We start from the raw sequence: 19,776 nt of genomic DNA, 5'->3' as shown, positions 1-19,776 counted from the left end.
TTTTCTCTTTTCTAATCTCTTTGGGATATAGACCTAATAGTGGTTTCTCTTAAACAATCAATAAATGATTTTAAATATCTGCTATATGCCAGTATTAACCCTGTACTTCGTGTTAATAAACAGTTTTATTTTGCATCAACAAGATCTACTTACTACAATAAAAGCACATCATTCTAAAACTGAGTAGTGGCATAGGGGAAAGATGCTATTATTTTTCCATCCGCCTGTTTGGATCATAAGAGCAAGATGGGGCAAGCCTGTACTTTTATTTTCATCTGTTGGTACTGCAAAATAAAGAAGATCAGCAAAATGAAGTTTGTTTTCGTGATGTGTGTGTTTGTAAATAAACTATCTGAATCAGTTGATAAAAGTAGTCAGTTTCTAAAAAACCTAGGAAGGCTTATTTGAACAGATTCAGGATAAAGTCAACAGGAAAACAACTTATGGCCTTTATAGTTAAAGAATTACCACCCATTAATTACTTTAGTACCATATCCCCATCTGGAGATTTCTCATAGCTGGTCTTAGTGGCTTAAACATTTTTTATTTTCCTCCAGTTTGTTCAGCTGGAGGTCTTAAGAACTTAATTTTCTTATGAATAATGTATTTCCTTAAGTATAAATTTTTTTAAAATATTTAAGTTTAAATTTATGTTTTTAAAAGTATGCTGTTGTGAGTGGCATTTCAAGGATACTAAGTGTTCATTACTCATTTCTAGAGACTTCTTAAAATGAAGTATATTCATACAGGATGTTTTCCTGCGTGAATGTTGATTATATTACCATTAAGCCCTGAACTAGAATCAGATAAGGAGGACAAAATCAAATTTAAATTCAGTGGGAAATCATTTAAATTATTTTAATATTTTAAAAAATCACTAACATTATCATCTTTTCCTGTATTAAAAGTTTTCAGACTAAAGGATTTTTGTTTCTTTCAGGTTATGGCTCATAGTTCACCACAAAGTATATTAGATGATGTTGCCATGGTAAGTTGGATTTTCTTATCTATAAATGTCTACTTTTCCCATTTCATTGGTATCATAAAATTTCCATCTTTGAACATCATGTATGTAATAAATTTCACTAAATGTTGACATACACACATCAAAGCTGCTTTCTTTTTAAGCTGCTTTAAGATTTGCTGCAAGCATCATTGCATATTACTATGTATAGTCAGGAATTTTTTTTCCCCTTAAATGTTACTAAGCCTGATCAAATTACTGGTCCATTTGGTTCTCTTCAGTTTTAGTTTGATGTAGTTTAGTCAGTTCTCATTAATTAGTGATCTCATTTTTTCTGAGCATGTGCTGTTCTTTCTTCAGCTTTCTTTTGACTATCTTACTGCTAAGCAGTACTTCGGGGACAGGGCAAAACAAAGAAAAAATACTGAGTTCCATCACATTTGTCTATTCATAGCATCTCTAGCAAAAGTTAAGCTTCACATTTTCTGTGTATGAATTTTAGTCTCAACTTAAATAGTAAAAGACATCAGGTTGGAAGTATAATTTTATAAAAAAGGAATACCTTTCAACCAGCAGGTAGGAAAAGATAACTATTGTTAGCAAAGGTATTTTCTTAAGTCATCAAATGTTCTGTTTCCCTCATCTGCCAAATGGAAAATAACATTTATTTTTTGTGAATGTTATGGGAGAGACTAAGAAAATATAAATCAAGAACTTTGAACAAAGGTATCTTTAAGCCAGTTTGGTAATTGTTTCTTCTTCTTTGGATAAGTTTTGTAAGCCTTTTTTTGTAACACATATGGATTTTTCCTATATATAAATTATTTAAATTATAGAGCCATGGCCCCTGTAGACAATTATAATCTGTCAGTGCAAAGAAGGCCTGTAATGCCATAATTCTAAAGTATCTTGTTAAAAGTCAGTATTGTTGTTAGTGATTTAATATCTGTGTGTAGCCTCTATGACATGAGAAAGCTCTCACAAGTCTCTGCCATCAGAATGTAGGCTCTGACAGGTCCTGCCCTTGCCTGAACTAAGAGTTCACAAAAAAAAGAGGCTTCTTGCCAAGTTGGCCACAGGATAATGAATTTTGAGGACACAACCACTATCAGAGATGATTTATTAACTTATAAATAGGTTGCATTTTGTCTCTAAAGAGTACTCAAAGGAATGAGAGTATAGTTAAAAGTAGTAAAGTATTAAAGTACTGTAGATGATTTATTCTGATACTAAAGTACTTCTTAGACAGTTTTCCTTTTTAAATTGTTGCTGGAAATAAAATATTTCAGTGCATACTCCTTCAAACTTGTGATGACTATCACTACTGAAGACGGTTGTGATTATTTGTTTTAATCACATGTGTTTTTTCTTTCCTGTAGGTACTAGATGAAGAAGCAGAAGTTTTTATAGTCAAAATGTGGAGATTATTGATATATGAAACGGAAGCCAAGAAAATTGGTCTTGTGAAGTAAAACTGTTTTTACATTTAGGTTCCATTTCAAATTTTTTTCCCCTTTTCCGCCATTCAAAGGACTTTGAATTTTATCTGTCCTCAAAGACACTTGTGAGATCTGTAATTTTTTTTAATGTAGAAAATGTGAAAAAAAAATTTTGGTCCTCTGCTCTGTTAAGACCCCTCTGTTCTCCCTCGGTTATAGAGTTATCTGAATCCTACATTGGTTCTCTTTATAACTCACCAGGTACAATTACTGGTATGTTTTATAAGCTGCAGCTACTGTACAACGCCTCTCTGATAATCTTGTTCTGCTAATTTGTTCCTTGTAAATATTAAAGTGACTCCCTGGTTCTTTTGCAAAATTGCACTTAATGTTGAATTGTACCTGTTAGAAAACCAAGATAATCATTTTTTATTGCAAGAATATCAGCCATCTTTTATACCTTCTCCCCATGCCCTTTTTAATTTAAAAACTGATCAAAAATGGCAAGTCCTGTTTAAGGTATAGAATTTAAATTAGAATGTAAGAATGTGTCAGGTGGGCAACCCACTTTTCTCTAAACTATGTATGTATGGGTGTGAGTGAATGTATGATTGTCTCCCCCCACCCCACCTCCCCCACCCCCCCTTTGTCTTAGGGGCAGCTGCCTTAAATATTTCGTGATTCAGGATCCTAAAGGGAAAGTAGTGATATTGTGCCAACCTAAATGTCTTGGACAATTGAATTGTCAGTGTCCCAGTGCGTGGGATTTTATTATGGTGCAGCATTCTGTTGAACAGGATGGGGTTCCCCTGTTTATCTGGCTCCTTCAGCTTTTCTCTTAAGGGAAAATGAGTCATGCAGAGCTTTTTACATTTCTTTAGGCTGATCATTAATTTCTAGAACACATTATTTTTTACATTCATTGGCTTTAACTATTATAGTTCCATTTAGTATCTCCTTGTAATGACCTTTTTTTTTAATTTTTAAAAAATTGTTCTTTTAAAGAAAACAAATATTTTAAGAAATGTTTTTCTTTAAAAAAACAAAAGCTAAAGCCAATTTCAGTGGCTTTTTGGGAGAAGTAGTACAATAGATTTGGGCATAACAGTTCAGAAAACATTTTGGCATCCATTTAATACCATTTTTTGACCACTCTTGATTTTTCTTTTTTTGACCACTCTTGATTCTCTCTACTCTCCCCCCCCCCCCTTTTTTTTTTTAAATTGTAAGGAGACTATGGCTTACCTTTTTTTTTTTAAAATACATAAATGGAAACTTAGTTTTACCTCTTCTCCATATCCAGGTTAAAAATATGATGATGTGCATAAAGACATACCATGGGCTGTCTTTACAGTAGGACGTAACTTAACCAGGGAGTGAAACAGGTTGACCTGTTTAGAAGAGTATAACTGTGACCCTGTGTTACTAGATTTCTTTCATCTTGAGGGGACATTTGAAAACACTGTTCTTAACAAATGGGAACGTGAAAAGGTTCCACCATGTAAATATTTCGAATATTAAAAATGTATATATTTGATCTGGGGACTCAGATTCTTTTAGAGTCTTGTTAAATAAATGGCATCATGTTATAATTGTGTGGTGCAGACTAGAAAACTTAATTTGAAAATATGGGATGAGTTTTTGTGGGGGTTTCATGAACATTTTATGGGTATTTAGTAAAGATAGAAGCAATACCTTGTTTGGATTGGACCTTCTTTACATGTGTGGAAATGCCTTTATTGTTATAATGATTTAAATTCTGGTTTCTTAAAGAGTGAAAACTGAAGGAAGATATCCAATATTAATTGTTAATTTCAAAATAAGATTTCTAGAAAGGGCCTCTTTTCTTCTCTATTATACTTTCTTCAACCTTTGTCTCATTTCAGTGATAGAAATTGTTTGGATAATAATTATAACTATGTTCTCTTAATTAACACCTCTTAGACATTATATTGGAGAATTATTTTATAGTTCATTGGTCCAGCATGTCAGTTTCAAAATTTTATCTAGTATATTTGAAAGATCTTGTTTTTTAATCTACTTAAATTTGATTTTTATTTGTATCATTCTATTCAAGTTATATTTATTTTTCCTTTCCACACTTAGTGTATATAATTGCCCTTCTAGAAATATTTGCTTCCTATCCTTTGGAAAATTGGGGGGAAAGCTGCACACATGAAAAACATGAAAGATATAGGGTTTTTAAAACTGATAGTACATAACTGAAAAATTTTAGTTACAACTTAAGAAATTTTTCAAAAAATGTCAACATTAAGAGACTATTTAGAGGGTTTTTTTTTTAATATATTATTTAACGTACTTTTATTTTGTGTGTGTATTTTATGTTCATTATGGGTTTTTTTGTACTTACTAAGTATTTTTTTTCCAATTACATGTAAAGATAATTTTCAACATTCTTTTGGAGGCAGAGCACAAGGCATTTGGGGTTATGTAACTTTCCCAGGGTCACACAGCTAGTAAGTGTTAAGTATTTAAAGTTGTATTTGAACTCATGTCCTCTTGACTTCAGGGCTGCTGCTCTATTCACTGTGCCATCTTGCTGCCCCCATAGCATTCATTTTTCCAAGATTTTGAGTTCCAAATTTCTTTCCCTTTCTCCTCAAGACAGCAAATAGTCTATTATAGTTACATGTACAATCATTCAATATGCTTTTATAACTGGTACTATGTATTTATTTGATACAGCTTCCAGAGAAACATGCATGCAATTTCCTAGGAATGGATTGGACTTCCTGGATTGTTTTCCTAATTAGAACATGCATTCATCACTTAATCGATTTTTATCATAGTTGTATAATTCCATATGAGGGATCTGTGAAACAGTTACACTGCTTTTAGTTAAGCAACTGCTATGGGAAATATAGTATAACTTTTCTGCATAATTGTAATTTTTGTCACCAATACTCTTTTCCCTCCTCTCAGCATCTAAAAAAAATAATTTTAAATATGCAATTTATGAAAAAGCATATTTTGAAAAATTCCCTCAAATTCTCATTGTGTTCCTGGTTGAATTCCCAATGATAGAAACCCTCAAACATTCAAAAGTAACAATATTGAAGTGATTGTTACTGTTACTGAATCAAACTTTTCTCTATAATAGACTCATGTTTCTTAAAAGGAGGATTTAATGCTGTATAAGTTAATATCAAATTTGTTTACTTGTTTTTCATCTCTATTTGTTTCATTTTAAAGTCTTCATTAATATCTAGATACTAGTAGTAATTGTGTATGATCATAGAACCATAGATCTAAATTTGGAAGGTACCTTAGAGATTATCTAGTCTGGCTGCCTCTTCTTTTTACCAGGGTGGGAACTCTGAGGTAGGACATTATGACTTTCTTGAGTTCATACAGATCATAAATGTTAGAAGTGAAATTTAAACCTAAATCTTCTGACCTCTGAGCTAATGGGGCTTCTGCTGTACTTTGCTACTGGCTTAAACCTCTAGCTCAATTCAGTTCCCCAAATAGTTTATTTAATGCCTTCCATTTTCCAGACAATGTTAGGATCTGAGGATAAAAAGACAAAAGTGAATGGAGCTTGTGCCAAATGAAGAGATGGAATATAGAGGCTAAGGAATAGTTGTCAGGCTAGTGTGGCCACAAATTTTTTTTCCTGCTTTGTATACTCTGCATTACTTTATACAAGTCTTCTTATGTTTCTCTTGAGTTCTTCATGTTTGCCATTCCGTGTGGTACAATAATGTTATTTTACATATACACCATAATTTATTCAGCCACTCCCCAGTCGTGCATTTAAGAATCCAATTTTTGCTATTAGAAATAATACTACTTTAAATATTTTCATATAAATCATTTTTTCCCTTATATTGTTTCCATGTATGTTCATATAAACCCATTAGTAGGATTGATGAGCCAGAGTTTTGAGAGGTTTGCTAATTTTGCCAAACAAAATTCTACATTTTGATATTATAAATTAAGATGTGGATCAAAATCATTTAAAAACTAATGAATTTTATGAGCCCCTTTCAGGAATTAAGATGCCCATTGAAATGACAGTGGAAGATTTTAAAAGCCTAATTGAATTGCTGCTTTTTAAAAATTATTCTAAAGAAAAGGTTAGTGGTTAACAAATCAAACTTGCTTTAGATTTAAGCTATTGATATTTTAATTCAGATAGTTTAAAAGGTGTCTTTACTATTTTCAGCTTCCTCAGCAGTCACAAATTTTCATTTTCAAGCAGAATCTTTTTTCAGAACAAGGATGTTCAGTCCTTATTATCTTTAGCATTTGGTACTGTTTGTATATAATAGGTTTTAAACATTTGTTGAATCAGATTTGTTACTCTTGGACACTCAACCTCTGTCTGCCTCAATATCCTCAACCATAAAGTGAGGGTAATAATAGCACCTACCTCACAGGGCTGTGAAGATCAAATAAAAAAATACTTGTAAAGTGCTTAGTATAATGCTTGGCACATGATAGGCAAATAATAAATGCTTGTTCTCTCCCGCCCTATCCCAAATTGATATCTTCAACTTTCATTGATAAATGATAGCTGGAAGCTAATTATATGTGGAGATGAATGGCTGATGCCATTGCCTATAGTACATTCTACCGAAATTTAGGGTCAAGATTAAGTGCTGCTTTCAAATAGAAACCAATATGTGGCAACAGCTGTGGAAACTTTCAGAAGGTAATACATCCTAAGAGAAAGATTGTGAATGTATTGGCTCTTATGCTGCTGTTTTAGATCCTAGTTTCTTTAAAAAGCTCCATCATTTGTTACTTAAAATGTCACTGAAAGAAGATTAAACTTTAATCTAATTTCAGCATTCTCATTGAATATAGCCTTTGCTAATTTTTTCCCCCAGCAAGCTAACTTTCTCCACTGGGTGGGGATCCAAAGATGTATCCTTGCCCTTAGGAATTACAGTTCATTCTATGTCTTGTAACTAATATATAAGTATCAAGAATTAGCTGTCTGACCTTTAGAAAGTCACTTCATTTCTCCTATCTGACAAACTTTGGGTTGTCTTAAATGTTTTGAAAAAGTAAAAATTTTGGTGTCATTAATTTTTTCCATCAACAAAATATTTTTCTTTCTGCTCTCACCTCCCCTCCCCTCCATGTTTTTTTCGGGGGGGGATTTCTTAGCAAATATGCATAGTCAAAAGAAATATTGCTATTTCTTTAGCATTGTCCAGTGAAGGGGGTGTTTGGTTTTGCAGTCCAGACCAAAATTTTTAGAATGAAGAAATAAAATTGATTAGATAGGCTAACATGGTTTAAAAGGAATATCTTACTACACTTAACTCCCCTTGCTTTGATTTAATTGCTCGCCAAGTACCTTTTTTGAATGAATGATAAAATATAGGAAGAAGCATTGAATTGTGATTCTTAAGTTTATCTCAGCTCTACCACTCATAAAACCATTTGTAAAATGAAATAGTTGTACTAGATTTATATAGACCTTCCACAAAGTTAACATTCTATAATGAATTTCTCTGCTATCATGCCAAATATATCTGCTATTGAAAACTGGTGTTCTCATTGTGTCACCTTTAAGATTTTAGCATGAATCAGTTCCTTAGAACCTGACCCACCATCATGCAAACTGTCTAGTTGACTTATTAGACCTGCAAGATCGAGGATCAAACCCACCTTCATAAAGTCACCTTTGGGGATTGCACCCTTTGTTCCCAAGTGAGCCCCATTGAGGTTCAGCCAGGAAAAGCTTGACACATTAATCCCTTACCATCTTAAAGACAATAGCACTGACCAAGATTTGGTTATTGTAATAATCTTTCCACAACTAGACATTGTAATTTAGCAGGAAAACTGAAGGCAACCCCATGGTATAGGTGGTTCTAATCAGCAAAAAGTCTTAAACACTATCACAGTGATTCTTGGTAAATCCTTTGTATCCCTCAGTCTCATATACTAGTAATTGACCTTGTATAGCACTTTATAGATAATATTATTTGATCCTTAAGAATGTACAAAAGTTAATTATGGATCTTTGTAACTAAAGATATTAAGAAGTTATAATAATAGAGTAGAAAACTAGATTAGCATTGAAAACACCTGAATATTCATTCTGTACTGTCTATCACTGCTATGTAGTGATTTGCAGTGGTTTAGGTAACCTTTATGAGGATAGTAGTACTTCTTCCCTTATCTATCTCAAATATGTACATACTTAACTAAGAGAAACGGAAATTTATAAATGTTAATTTTCACTTGAAAATAAACCACCTTTTTTTCTGAATCTAGGATTGTCTTGAGAAAGGCTAATGTCATTTAAAAAAATCAATTATGACAAATAATAAAAATACTAGTGAGGAGAATAGCATTTCTTTTTGTTTATCTTTTCACATCAAACCCTATGAGGTCAGGACCTTGAGGCTGGGAAGCTTTAATAGTAGATGTGTGATCTTATTGGTGTATGGATTATCTGTGAGAAAATCCCCTTTACAAATGCAAATGTTACCAGTTGTACATTTAGAAACTTTTGGATCCAAGAATTTCCTGAGTCACTGAGTAGTTAAGGAATTTGCTCAAGTTCACAAACAAAAAATCTATGAAAGGACTTGAACCATAATGTTTCAGATTTAAGGCCTATCTTAGACAATATAGCATCCTTAAATAAGGTTGATGGTATTACTTGATTTTGGTTTCAAAACTATGTATCATTCTCTCTAGTATCATTATTAGTAGGAAATATCCTAGAAATCTAAATTGCTAACACTGAAATAACATGCATAAAATTTGTTCATTTTTCTCCTAAAAGAACCTACTTCATTACAGTCTCTGGATAAAATACAAAGGTTTCCTTCATATTTAAAGCTGTTCAGTGTGGTTCTGATCTTTGGGGCTTTTTAAAATCACTCTTCTTAAGCCACTCTTTATTCTAGGTGAACTGTGTTCACTAGTTTTTTTTTTTTTTTTAAATTAAATCTTATTATGAATTAAATAAGTGTGTGACATTTTGAATGTAAATGGGATTTTTTTTTTTTTTTTACGAAAAAATGTACTTTTTCTGTTATAGCTTTAAAAAAAGATTATCTAAATTTAAATTTAACAGTTTTAGTTCTGCTTACTTGTTTGTGTCCTCTTTGGAATTCCTGTACCAGTTATTTCTTATTGGTCTATCGATGCTCGTTTATTTTATGTTTTTTATGTCACTGTCCTTTTCCTCTCCTCCCAAAAATAGTCTCCACACACACATACTAACTTAATCAAAAAACATATCCACAAATTTGCTGTGTCTAAAAATAGCTCATTTCCACTTATAGTTCTTTCAGCCAAGAAATGGGAACCGTGGTTCATCTTCTCTTCTAGGTCTTTGCTATTGTCCTAATTTATCCTAGAGATCTTTCAGAATTGTTTTCTATTACATTGTAGTAGTCATTGTACAGATTGTCATCCTGGTTCTTTGCTTCAGCTCTTACAAAACCACTTAGATTTCTCTAAATCAGTTCTTTTTGTTATTTCTCAAGAGACAGTTAAAAAAATTAGTAAAAACCATGGGTTTCAACTAGCAATAAAGCCCAATTTCGACAATAAATGAACTAGAGATTCTAACAAAAAGGAGAAAATTTGATCACTGAGAAGTTGGAGTAAAACCCATGAGTCTATGATTCTGGATGGGATTACTTTATTCAAAAGACAGAGAAAGTAAAAATGAGAAAGATAACATATTTTTTAGTCAGCAAAAATTTGCCTTCTTACCCTCCCATTCCAACTCTTCTCTCCTCCAAGCTCCAAAGTGAGGACTTAAGAAAAAATCAGTCAAAACATTTTTTACATTGGCCCTGTCCAAAAAAATAGAAAAATTACCTCATTCAAATTCTTAAGTCCTTCCCAACTATATCAGGAGATGGCAAGCCTGTTTCATCATAAATCCTCTGGAATTATGGTTGGTTGAAAAGAGTTCCTGATTCTTTCAAAATTATTGCCTATACTGTTTTGTTGTCGGATAAGTTATTCTGATGCTGTTTACTTTGCTATGCATGATTTCACACTAATATTTCCAGAATTCTTTGAAATCATCTGTTTCATTTCTTACAACCCAGCATTCCATCACATTTCTAAACTAGAACTTGCTTATCCATTTCCCAATTTATAGGCATCCCCTCAGGTTCTCTTTTTTTAAAAACTGCATCAAAAGAGCTATAAATATTTTTGTTAATTTTTAAGAGTCTTGTTTTGCTTAGGATTAATCCCTCCTCCCTGCTTCCCTTTACCTATTTCCCTTGTTGAATGAAATGTATTTCTGTACCCAATTCTATGTATTTGTCCATATTCTTTCCTTTAACGATTTTACATGAATGAAGTTGAAACCAATTATTGCTCCCCCTTCCCACTCCCTCCTTTATATGGACTTCTATATTATAAATTAATTCATATAATTAGGTGAGATCATTTTTCTTAACTTTCCTGTTCATTGTTTTATTCTTCTGTTCTCCATTTTTCTCTTGGTGATTAGCATGTTTTAGTCTTCTGGATTAACAGAAAATGACTTGTGGTCATTACATTGAAGACTTCACCACAATACTATTCATCACACCCCTATCCCATAAGTTGTCATTCATTCTCCAATTTTTGGGCACTCCTTCAGATTTTATATTTTGTACATCTTTAAATTTGTTTTGCTTAGGATTTATCTCTTCCTTAAACTACCTTCCATTTTTTCCCTTTCCCTGTTGTGAAATGTTTTTTCAATACCCATATGTATAGTCACCCTTTTGACCAATTCATATGAGGGATTCAAGTATCTGGTATTCTTCCCAACTCCTCTTTTATTGTATAGAAATCTTTTTGTGTATCCTGATTATGTAATTATTCCCAACCTTCCTTTCTCTTCTCCTTTTTGTGTATTACTCTACATTTTTATGATCATCAAGACATAACCACTCCTAGGCCTTTAAATTTAAATTTCAGTTTCTATCAGCTTTGGCCTTTATCAGGAATGTTTGGAAATCTTCTATTTCATTAAAGGTCCATTCCCCCTCCTTTCCCTGCACCTACCCATCTCTTACTCCCACTGCTCTCTACCCATTCCTTCTTTCCTAGGAGAATAATACTGAGTGTTGCTGGGTAAGTTATTGACTGTAAGACTATATCCTTTGCCTTTTGTAATTTCATATTCCAAGTTCCCTGCTCTTTTATAATGATGACGTAAATAATTTATGATCCTGATTGCTGCTCTTTGGTATTGAATTCTGCCTTTCTGGCTGCTTTTAGTATTTTTTCTATGATATAGAAGCCTCTGGATTTTGGTTCTGATGTCCTGGGAATTTTCACTTCATAAAAAGATCATTAGATTCAGTCTCTATGTCAGCCAAGAAATTCTCAGAACAACAGAACTGCAGATTTTGCTTATTTCTCTGCAGTCTGGAACTGAGATTTCACTTACTCTTGCCCTGAGCTAAAGTTTTGCTGCTTGCTTCTGAACTTCTTTCATACACTGTATTCCTATCTAGGAATGACACCACATGGGCCCTTCTCAGTCTTGTCTTACACTAAAAACTGGATGTGAATGACAAAATTTCAAGTTGGCATTTGTCCCCTCTCCAGTATGGGCACTATATAGTGCTCTATATAGATACTTTTGCCTAGGTGCACAGCCTCTCCATACGCACCAGTGTCCCACAGAATTAATATGTTCCTGCCTTAACCCAGTTCCCAATGTTAGCAGATTTGTCTCCCTGTGCTGACCTAGGTTGAAAAAAGAAATCCTTGTGATTTCTGGATTTCCCCATCAGGATTCAAAGCATTTTTTAGGTTGAAAAAGTTTTGTGGATAGGTGCTTGGCTACATTGCTTGCTATTTCACCATATTAATAGCATTTTGATGTTATGTATGTTGATATGAAGAAATTCAGGAATCAGAGGGGGAAAATAAGACTTTCAGTGAAGGTCAAAGAAGACGCTTTTCACTGGAGGATGTTAATAGATCTAGACAAAGAAAATAAATGAGTTTGGGGAATATAACAAACCTAGCATAGAGATATGCTTTAATAATGATGAAAGACTTAAATTATTTAGACATCTGTTGAAGTTATCTGTTGTTAGACATTGAGAAGTTATCAAAAATAATTTCTTGATTTGCTTTAGTGATAATTTCATCCTTTAAAAGATCATAGAACCAAAAAGGAAAACTCATTCTGAATTTGATTCTCCTTAAATAGGAGTTGATTACTGGAATGGATAGATGGGAAGCTTCAAGAAATGTGGCTATTCCAACCAAGACGTAGAAATGTGGGTATTGAACTGTCTAATTCAAATTTTGGAAAAGCAGGTTTTAAAGGGTAGATAGTGATTAGTTGGATATCACGACTAAAACTGCTTCAAGGAAAGTCAGCAGCCCTTGGAAGAAGAGATGCTTAAAAGTAAAATTCTGAAGATTCTATGGGAAACTGTTCGGGGCGGAAGGGGGAGGGGAGGAATTTGAAGAAATAAATGAGAATACATAAGGGAGTTCCTACCTACCGGCTTAGATTCACTCATTTTATTTAGATATATAGAAGATGGGAGGCCATGTAACAAATGAAGATGAGTATGTGACATAAGGAATGTGAAAGCTCAGAATAAGCTGGGTGATCTAAGTATACCAAGAAAGTCTAGCTACATTGTGAGGAGAATCAAGAAGGATAGGATTTTACTTTGGGATAGATGGGATCACTACTGAGAGGGTAGAGCTGCTTGATTCTTTTGATGCTTCACTGAAAAGGGTCTTGGCAAGTGAAAAGGCAAAGCAAGAGAAATGAGCAACGAGGAGTTGAAAGCGCTTCAAGTAGAGTTGTTAAAGGATCATTTATTTAGCAGTCCTAGAATGAATATGAACACCTGGTGCAGATGAAACACAGCTTGGAACGGCAGATATGATCACCGAGTCATCCATCAGTCATTTGAAAGATTATGGGTGGGACACCTCGTCACTAGAAGCATAAACTGACTTCAAATGGAAACTGGGGAACACCCTAAAGTAGATCATTTAAGAGATAGTTGGTGAATATATATCAGAAAGAAAAGAGGTGATTACAAAGAGCCACCATGGTTTCATCATAGGGTCATCCCAAACCTTTCTTTTTTTGAATGGGTTTATCAAGTGTATGTGAATGCCTTGGAAATAGTTTACCCAAATTATTTAGCAAAACTCTTTGGAAAGTGCTATGTCATTCTTATGGTGATAGAGAGCTATGGAATAGGAAATGATAATAGGTAGGTTCAGAACTGGTTGGATTACCAATCAAGATTTATTAATGGTTGTTTGGCAAAGTGACAGATGGACTAGCTCAGAAATCTGAACTTGACCCTGATTTGTTTGACATTTGAATAATGGCTGATAGATATGCTTTTCAATTTAATAGATTATGCAAAACTGGGAGGGATACAGGACTCAAAAGAATTTTGACAAGATTTAGGGGTTCTTTTGGGGGGTCTCTACTGAAGAAAATGCTAAATTTTAGCTAGATAATAGTGAAAACAAAAACGTTTCTTTTCTCATTTAGGTTTACAGATTCCCAGAAATCTACATAATCTAAGACCCTCTGAATTAAAGCATTGGGCTACATCTAATAAATGATTCAACAGGGATGTAAGGGCTCGCACTTAGAAAAAATTCAACTTTACAAGTATAATGTGTAGAGATGGACAGATTGCACTTATTAAGATTTTAAAGTACTAGTGAAATGCAAGCTACAGTTCAAAAATCCCTAATGCAATTTTAGGCTGCATTAGAAAGGGCATAGCTTCTAGTAGTCTGTCCTGATCAAACCTAATCTAAAGTATTATATGTGTGTCTTGGTGCCATTTAAGGATATAGAAAAGGGAGATATGAACTCTCTGATTATTTGGAGGGATGTCACATGGAAGAAGAATTAGACTTCTGGTAGGCTCTAGAGGGCAGGATCAGTAGCAGTGTGTGTATGTTGCAAAATAAATTGAGTTAATGTCGGGAAAAGTTTCCTAGGAAGAATAAATGTCCTAAAATGAAATGGGCTTCTTCAAAGTAGTGGGTAGCCCTTCAACAGAAGTGTTTAAGCAAAATTTGTTATATTGTAGGATTCTTCAAGTATGAGTTGGACTATGGCCTCTGAGTGTCCTTTCAACAAATTCTATGTGGATACTTATTAGTTATGTGACCCTGGGCATGTCACTTAATCTCGATTGCCTCACTAAAAGTAAATAACATCAAATCAAACTATGTGGCAATAATTAAAATAGCATTAGAAATAGTGGTATCTTGGAAATTTTCAAACAGAGCCTAAAAGATGACTTGTTGGGTAGTTATAGTAGAGATGCTTTTTGTTAGTTTGGACTAGATGGCCAATGAGATCAATAAGTACATCTATGAACATTTATTGAGCATCTACTATGTGCCTTGCACTGTGCTAAACATTGGGAATACAAAGATAATGGGGAAGATCACATGCAAACAACTAAGTACAAACAAGGTACATAAAGGTTAATAAGAGTAGAATGGCTATAGAAATAAAGGGGAATAGGAAAAGCCTCCATAGAAAGTGGGATTTTAGTTGGGTCTGTAAGGAGTTAACAAAGCCAGTAAACAGCAATAAAAAGGGAGAATAATTCAAGTACACTGGATTAATAATAGTGAAAATGTTGGAGCAAGCAGATTGAGCATTTTATGTTGGGAATAGGAAGGAGGTAAACGTCTAGATTACAGAGTTCATGGAGGGGCATAAATAAATGAAACACCAAGCAGGATTGTACAATTGATCCTGGTTATAGAAGAACCACTGAAGTTTACTGAGTTAAGGGAGTGATCTAGTCACACCTGTGCTTCAGAAAAAAAAATCACTTGATAGCTGGTTACAAGTACTGGAGAAACTTGTGGGAGGCAGACCAACCAATGGGTTATTTGAGTAGTTCAGGTATAAGCTAATGGGGACCCGGACTAAGGTGGTAGTATCAGAGGAGGGGCAGCTAGATCGCACAGTAATGGAGCACTGGCCCTAGAGCCAGAAGGACCTGAGTTCAAATCTAAACTCAAGATAGTTAACTCTTATTAGTTCGGTGACCTTGGAGAAAAATTAATATACTTGATGGCTTCCTCCTCTTGCCCCTCTTCCCAGCAAAATCAGAGATTATTCAAGGGATATTACAAAAGTAAAATTGACAGGTTTTAGTAAGAGATTGGATATGGAGAGAGAGGGAAAGGAGTTAGGAATGACACCTGGGTTGGAAACTTTTGTGTCCGGGAGGATAGTGGAATTTTTTTAAAGCTTTTTATTTTCAAAACATATAGTTTTCAAAATTCACTCTTGGAAAACCTTATGTCCCAATTTTTTTCTGCCTTTCCCCATCCTTTTCTCTAGATCGTAAGTAATCCAATATATGTTAAATATGTGCCATTCTTCTATACCTATTTCCACAATTATCATGCTACACAAGAAAAATCAAATCAAAAAGAAAAAAATAAGCAAATTTAAAAAAAGATGAAAATACTATGTTGTGATCCAACTCAGTCCCCACAGCCCTCTCTCTGGGTGCAGATGACTTTCTTCATCACACAACCACTGGAACTGGCCTGAATCACCTGAAAAGAGCCCCATCCATCAGAATTGATAATCGTATAATCTTGTTGTCATGTGTAATGATCATCTGGTTCTGCTCATTTCACTTAGCATAAGTTCATGAAAGTCTCTCCGGGTCTTTGTGAAATCATCCTGATGATTGCTTCTTATGGAATAATATTCCATAATATTCATATACTATTAACTTATTCAGCCATTCTTCAACTGATGGACATTCAGATAGTGATATTCTTTTAAGTAAAGGGAAATTTCGAAATAGGGCAGGGTTTTGGGGAAAAGACAATTCAGTTACGAATATTCTGAGTTTAATGTCTGTGGAACATACAGTTTGAGATTACTATTAAGTCAGTTGGATATGAGAGTCTGGAGGTTAGTGGAGAATTTAGGTCTGGATTAAGATTTATTACCAGCAGAGATGGAAACTGAGTCTATGGGATCGTGATGAAGCCTGAAGTGAAACAGTATAAGGGAAGAAAAAAGGAAACAGGATAAAGAGCTGTAAGATTCTAAGGGCATAATCTGGAAGGAGACTTAGCAAAGGGCGACTGAGGAATGGTCAACTAACTGTAGGGAAGAGAACCAGAAGAAAGTCCCAAGGATCAAATTTTGTTATTCTAATGATAGTTAGAATATGACATAGAAATGTCATAATTTGTTCAGCCCTTTCCTAATTGCATACATGGACACTTTCTCTTAGATCATTTGGAACATTAAAATAGTGAAAACATTACTGGTTGAGTGTGCAGAGTTTAGTTCCATATTGTTTTCCAGAGTAGTTGACTTGCTTCACAGCTCCAGTAGCAGTGCATTAGTGTGTGTGTGTGTGTGTTTTTTCCTTGAAACCCCTGATACAAGTGGCTTTTTTTGGGAGGGGCAGAGTCATTTACTAATCTTAAAAGTTTGAGGAAGAACCATAAAATTTCCATTTCCACTTGATATTAAGTGACATTCTGTCTCCTGCCTTTTTTTCTGATACATTTCTGCTTCTTAGAGGATCTTGACTTTATTCAAAGCTTATTGTGTTATCTCCCTAGCAGAAAACTTTCCTGATTCTTTAATAGTGCCCCTCCTGTCTCAATGTTTGTACAGTTTAAGTTTATACATTATAACCCAGTTATGGCAGTAACTTTTTGTGTTATTTTTATTGCCTTGTACCTAGGACAATATATATAACATAATATGTATAAAATATAATAATAATAATAAATACTTGTATAATTGGGCTGTTTGAAAAAAGGGATGAGAAGATAGGGCCTAAAAAAGGTTCAGTAATTTGCCTTGTCTGAGTCTGGCCTCTCCTACTTCACAAACCTAGGGCTCTTTCCACTGCCACAGGGGCAGAAATAGGTTCTGTTGACTGGAGAAAATGCATCAATTCAACAGACTTCAATTATTTGCAAGGTGCTCTAGTTCTTTTGAGTTTCTGGACAGTTTCCACTTTTAACTTTTTATCCATATCACTTAATAGAGTATTGCACACAGTTAAATTGGTTAAACTACTGTCCTTATGGTTCAGAAATATTTTAGCACTGTGTGAGGCTAAGTCTCTATTGTTTAGTGTAAGACTACTTTAACATACAAATTATTTTGCTAGTACTTTGCTTCAGAGAAACTTAGGCTTGATGAAACAATATTTTGTCCTTAAGTTGTAATTTATTCTTCAGTTGTCTGACTTTTATGACTCCATTTGGGGTTTTCTTGGCAGATACTGGAGTGCTTTGATATTTTCTTCTCCATCTGATTTTACAGTTGAGGAAACTGAGGCAAAAGGGGTTTAGTGACTTGCCTAAGATCACACACATGGCTAGTGTCTGAAACCTTTTTTGAAATCTGGGAAGATGAATTTTCCTGGCTCCAACCTCAGCACTCTTGTGCCATCTAGTTGTCTGTGAAAGGCTTTGTGTTATAGTTCCTGGCTTAGTATGGGAGACATGTATAAAAAGGTGCTATCCTGTCCTTTAAAAGTGTGTATTCTTATAGACTGAAATAAGCAGAAAGCACAGAACAATTTATATAAGGACAAGAATTTTGAAAGACTTAAATCTGATCAATGAAATGACTCTAACATTGCATTGAAATTTATGATGGGAGAGCACCTATTAGATGAGGCATATTACTTGCTTTCTAGTAGAGAATTGACTCAAAAGTGGAAAAAAAAAAAAGCTTTTGGTGGGAAAAAGTGTGTATTCAGTTCCACACGAAATCATTAAACATCGTGGAAAAGAAATGAAAAGTTTCTGCCACACTCTAGACTAACATATTAATACCAGCCTGCACAATTTAAAGCATATTACTTTCTAGACAGAAACATAAATCTTAGAGCTGAATGATACATAGGGATACGTGGGGAGGCTAAATGACTTATCCATGGTCACACTGACAAAGCTATAATTCGAATTCAGGCTCTCTGACTCTAAAAGCATCTCTTACCCGTTTTCAAGGCGCCTCTCGGCACGAAAATGTGCGTGGGGAGGTAATGGAACGGGGCGGCCCGAGTTCCACGTGAGAATTCTACCCTGGAACCAACCATTCGCCTAACTTCACCACTGTACGTCCAAAACTAATATGTAAAAATGAAAAGGTTGGGCTAAATGACCACTAAGGGCCCCTTTCCCCTGTTTAATTACGGGAGTACCCACAGCCTTTGAAAACATCTATAACTAAACTTAATATACTAGCAACTTCCGAGGCCATCCACCACACTCTGAAACAAAGGTGAGCAAACGATGGAGCACCGCAGGGTGGAAGGCTGGGGGCAGCGGCTTTTCTCTGCATTCAGATGTACCTCTTGAAGGAACATAATGAAAAGGTGGTTTAGGAGATTCCCGCCGTCTGTTCCAGGTGAGGCGTGGCGGGAGGGACAGAAATACTCTTATGAGACCGAGAATGGCGTCAGGGTAACTATCAAAAACAACGGCCACCCGCCACGTTCCCGCAGGCACTACGGCTGTACCGGAAATTACGATAGAAAAAGCGGCCGGGAGGCGCCCGGGAACCGGAAGCTACGGCGGCTGAGAGATCCCGTTGGAAACAAAACAAGCGACTCCTGTAGGGCGAGACTCGGGAACTGATTTAGCCGAGCTCTCGTTGGAAGGAAGAGTAGGTAGGATAAGGGAGTAGGGCTGGGAATCTGAGGGGACTTCAGGGAGTGGCGAATACCCTATGGGTCCGGGCCAGCCCGAGCAGCCGCTGACCCGGAAAGGTGGTCGTGGCCCTGGTCTCCCACTGCTATCTCGAAAGGGGTGCCGGGTGTCTGGGCTCGGTGGGGCGGAGAGGTCAGAGTCTCGTTTCTGGGCTGGGGGCAGGTGCCGGAAAACCGGCCGTGTGGGAAGCCCATGGTTCGAGGAAGTGGAAAATATATCAACCTCGAGAGTATCTCAGTGTAGAGTAATAGTCGCCCACTAGCCCGGATGGTGCGAGCCCTCTGGATGGGCCGTCCTTCTGGAAGTGGGGCGGTTTCCGAGGGGAAACCGAGGAAGCTGAAACTTTGCGCTTTGGTTCCGATCTTGCAGCTTGTGCAGAACTTTTTTCCTCGCGCTCCCCGTTTTCCCCCATGTGTCCTTGATCTCCCCTGTTCCCGCTCTGACCGTCTTGGCTTGTGCTGCCACCCAACCAGGAAACACAGGTTTATTGCTAATGGTTTAACTGAGTCACTGGGGACGTGTAGGCAATTTAAATTTTACTGTAATACAACCGCTGGACTCTGGACTCCTTAAGTCCTCAGGCTTTTTAGAAAAACAAGCGTATTTCATTTTCGTGTAAGGAAGAGTATCGATGTCAACAAAGCATTTAGATAATACTTTCGTGTGGGGACATTTGTGCTG

The 19,776-nt window shown here is 35.4% G+C and overlaps 2 protein-coding genes across 6 annotated transcripts in view; both read left to right on the top strand.

The window, feature by feature from the left end:
• Nucleotides 1-3,995, top strand: part of RBM25 (RNA binding motif protein 25) — a 46,091-nt gene extending 42,096 nt beyond the window's left edge. For all 5 annotated transcript variants that reach the window (XM_051977654.1, XM_051977653.1, XM_051977656.1 and 2 more), the window contains 2 exons: nt 941-988; nt 2,344-3,995. In XM_051977654.1, coding sequence (XP_051833614.1) covers nt 941-988; nt 2,344-2,436 — 141 coding nt within the window. In that variant the 3' untranslated portion in view covers nt 2,437-3,995. The remainder of the gene's footprint in view (nt 1-940; nt 989-2,343) is intronic.
• Nucleotides 3,996-18,944: 14,949 nt separating this feature from the next.
• PSEN1 (presenilin 1) overlaps nt 18,945-19,776 on the top strand; it is a 76,192-nt gene continuing 75,360 nt past the window's right edge. The window contains exon 1 of the mRNA XM_051977652.1: nt 18,945-19,055. The gene's annotated coding sequence lies outside the window, so the exon portion shown is untranslated. The remainder of the gene's footprint in view (nt 19,056-19,776) is intronic.

The sequence above is a fragment of the Antechinus flavipes genome, chromosome 2 (assembly GCF_016432865.1).
Source record: "Antechinus flavipes isolate AdamAnt ecotype Samford, QLD, Australia chromosome 2, AdamAnt_v2, whole genome shotgun sequence".
NCBI classification, from domain to species: Eukaryota; Metazoa; Chordata; class Mammalia; order Dasyuromorphia; family Dasyuridae; genus Antechinus; species Antechinus flavipes.
The sequence above is the reverse complement of the archived record's forward strand: the minus strand, read 5'-3'. Positions and strand labels throughout refer to the sequence as shown.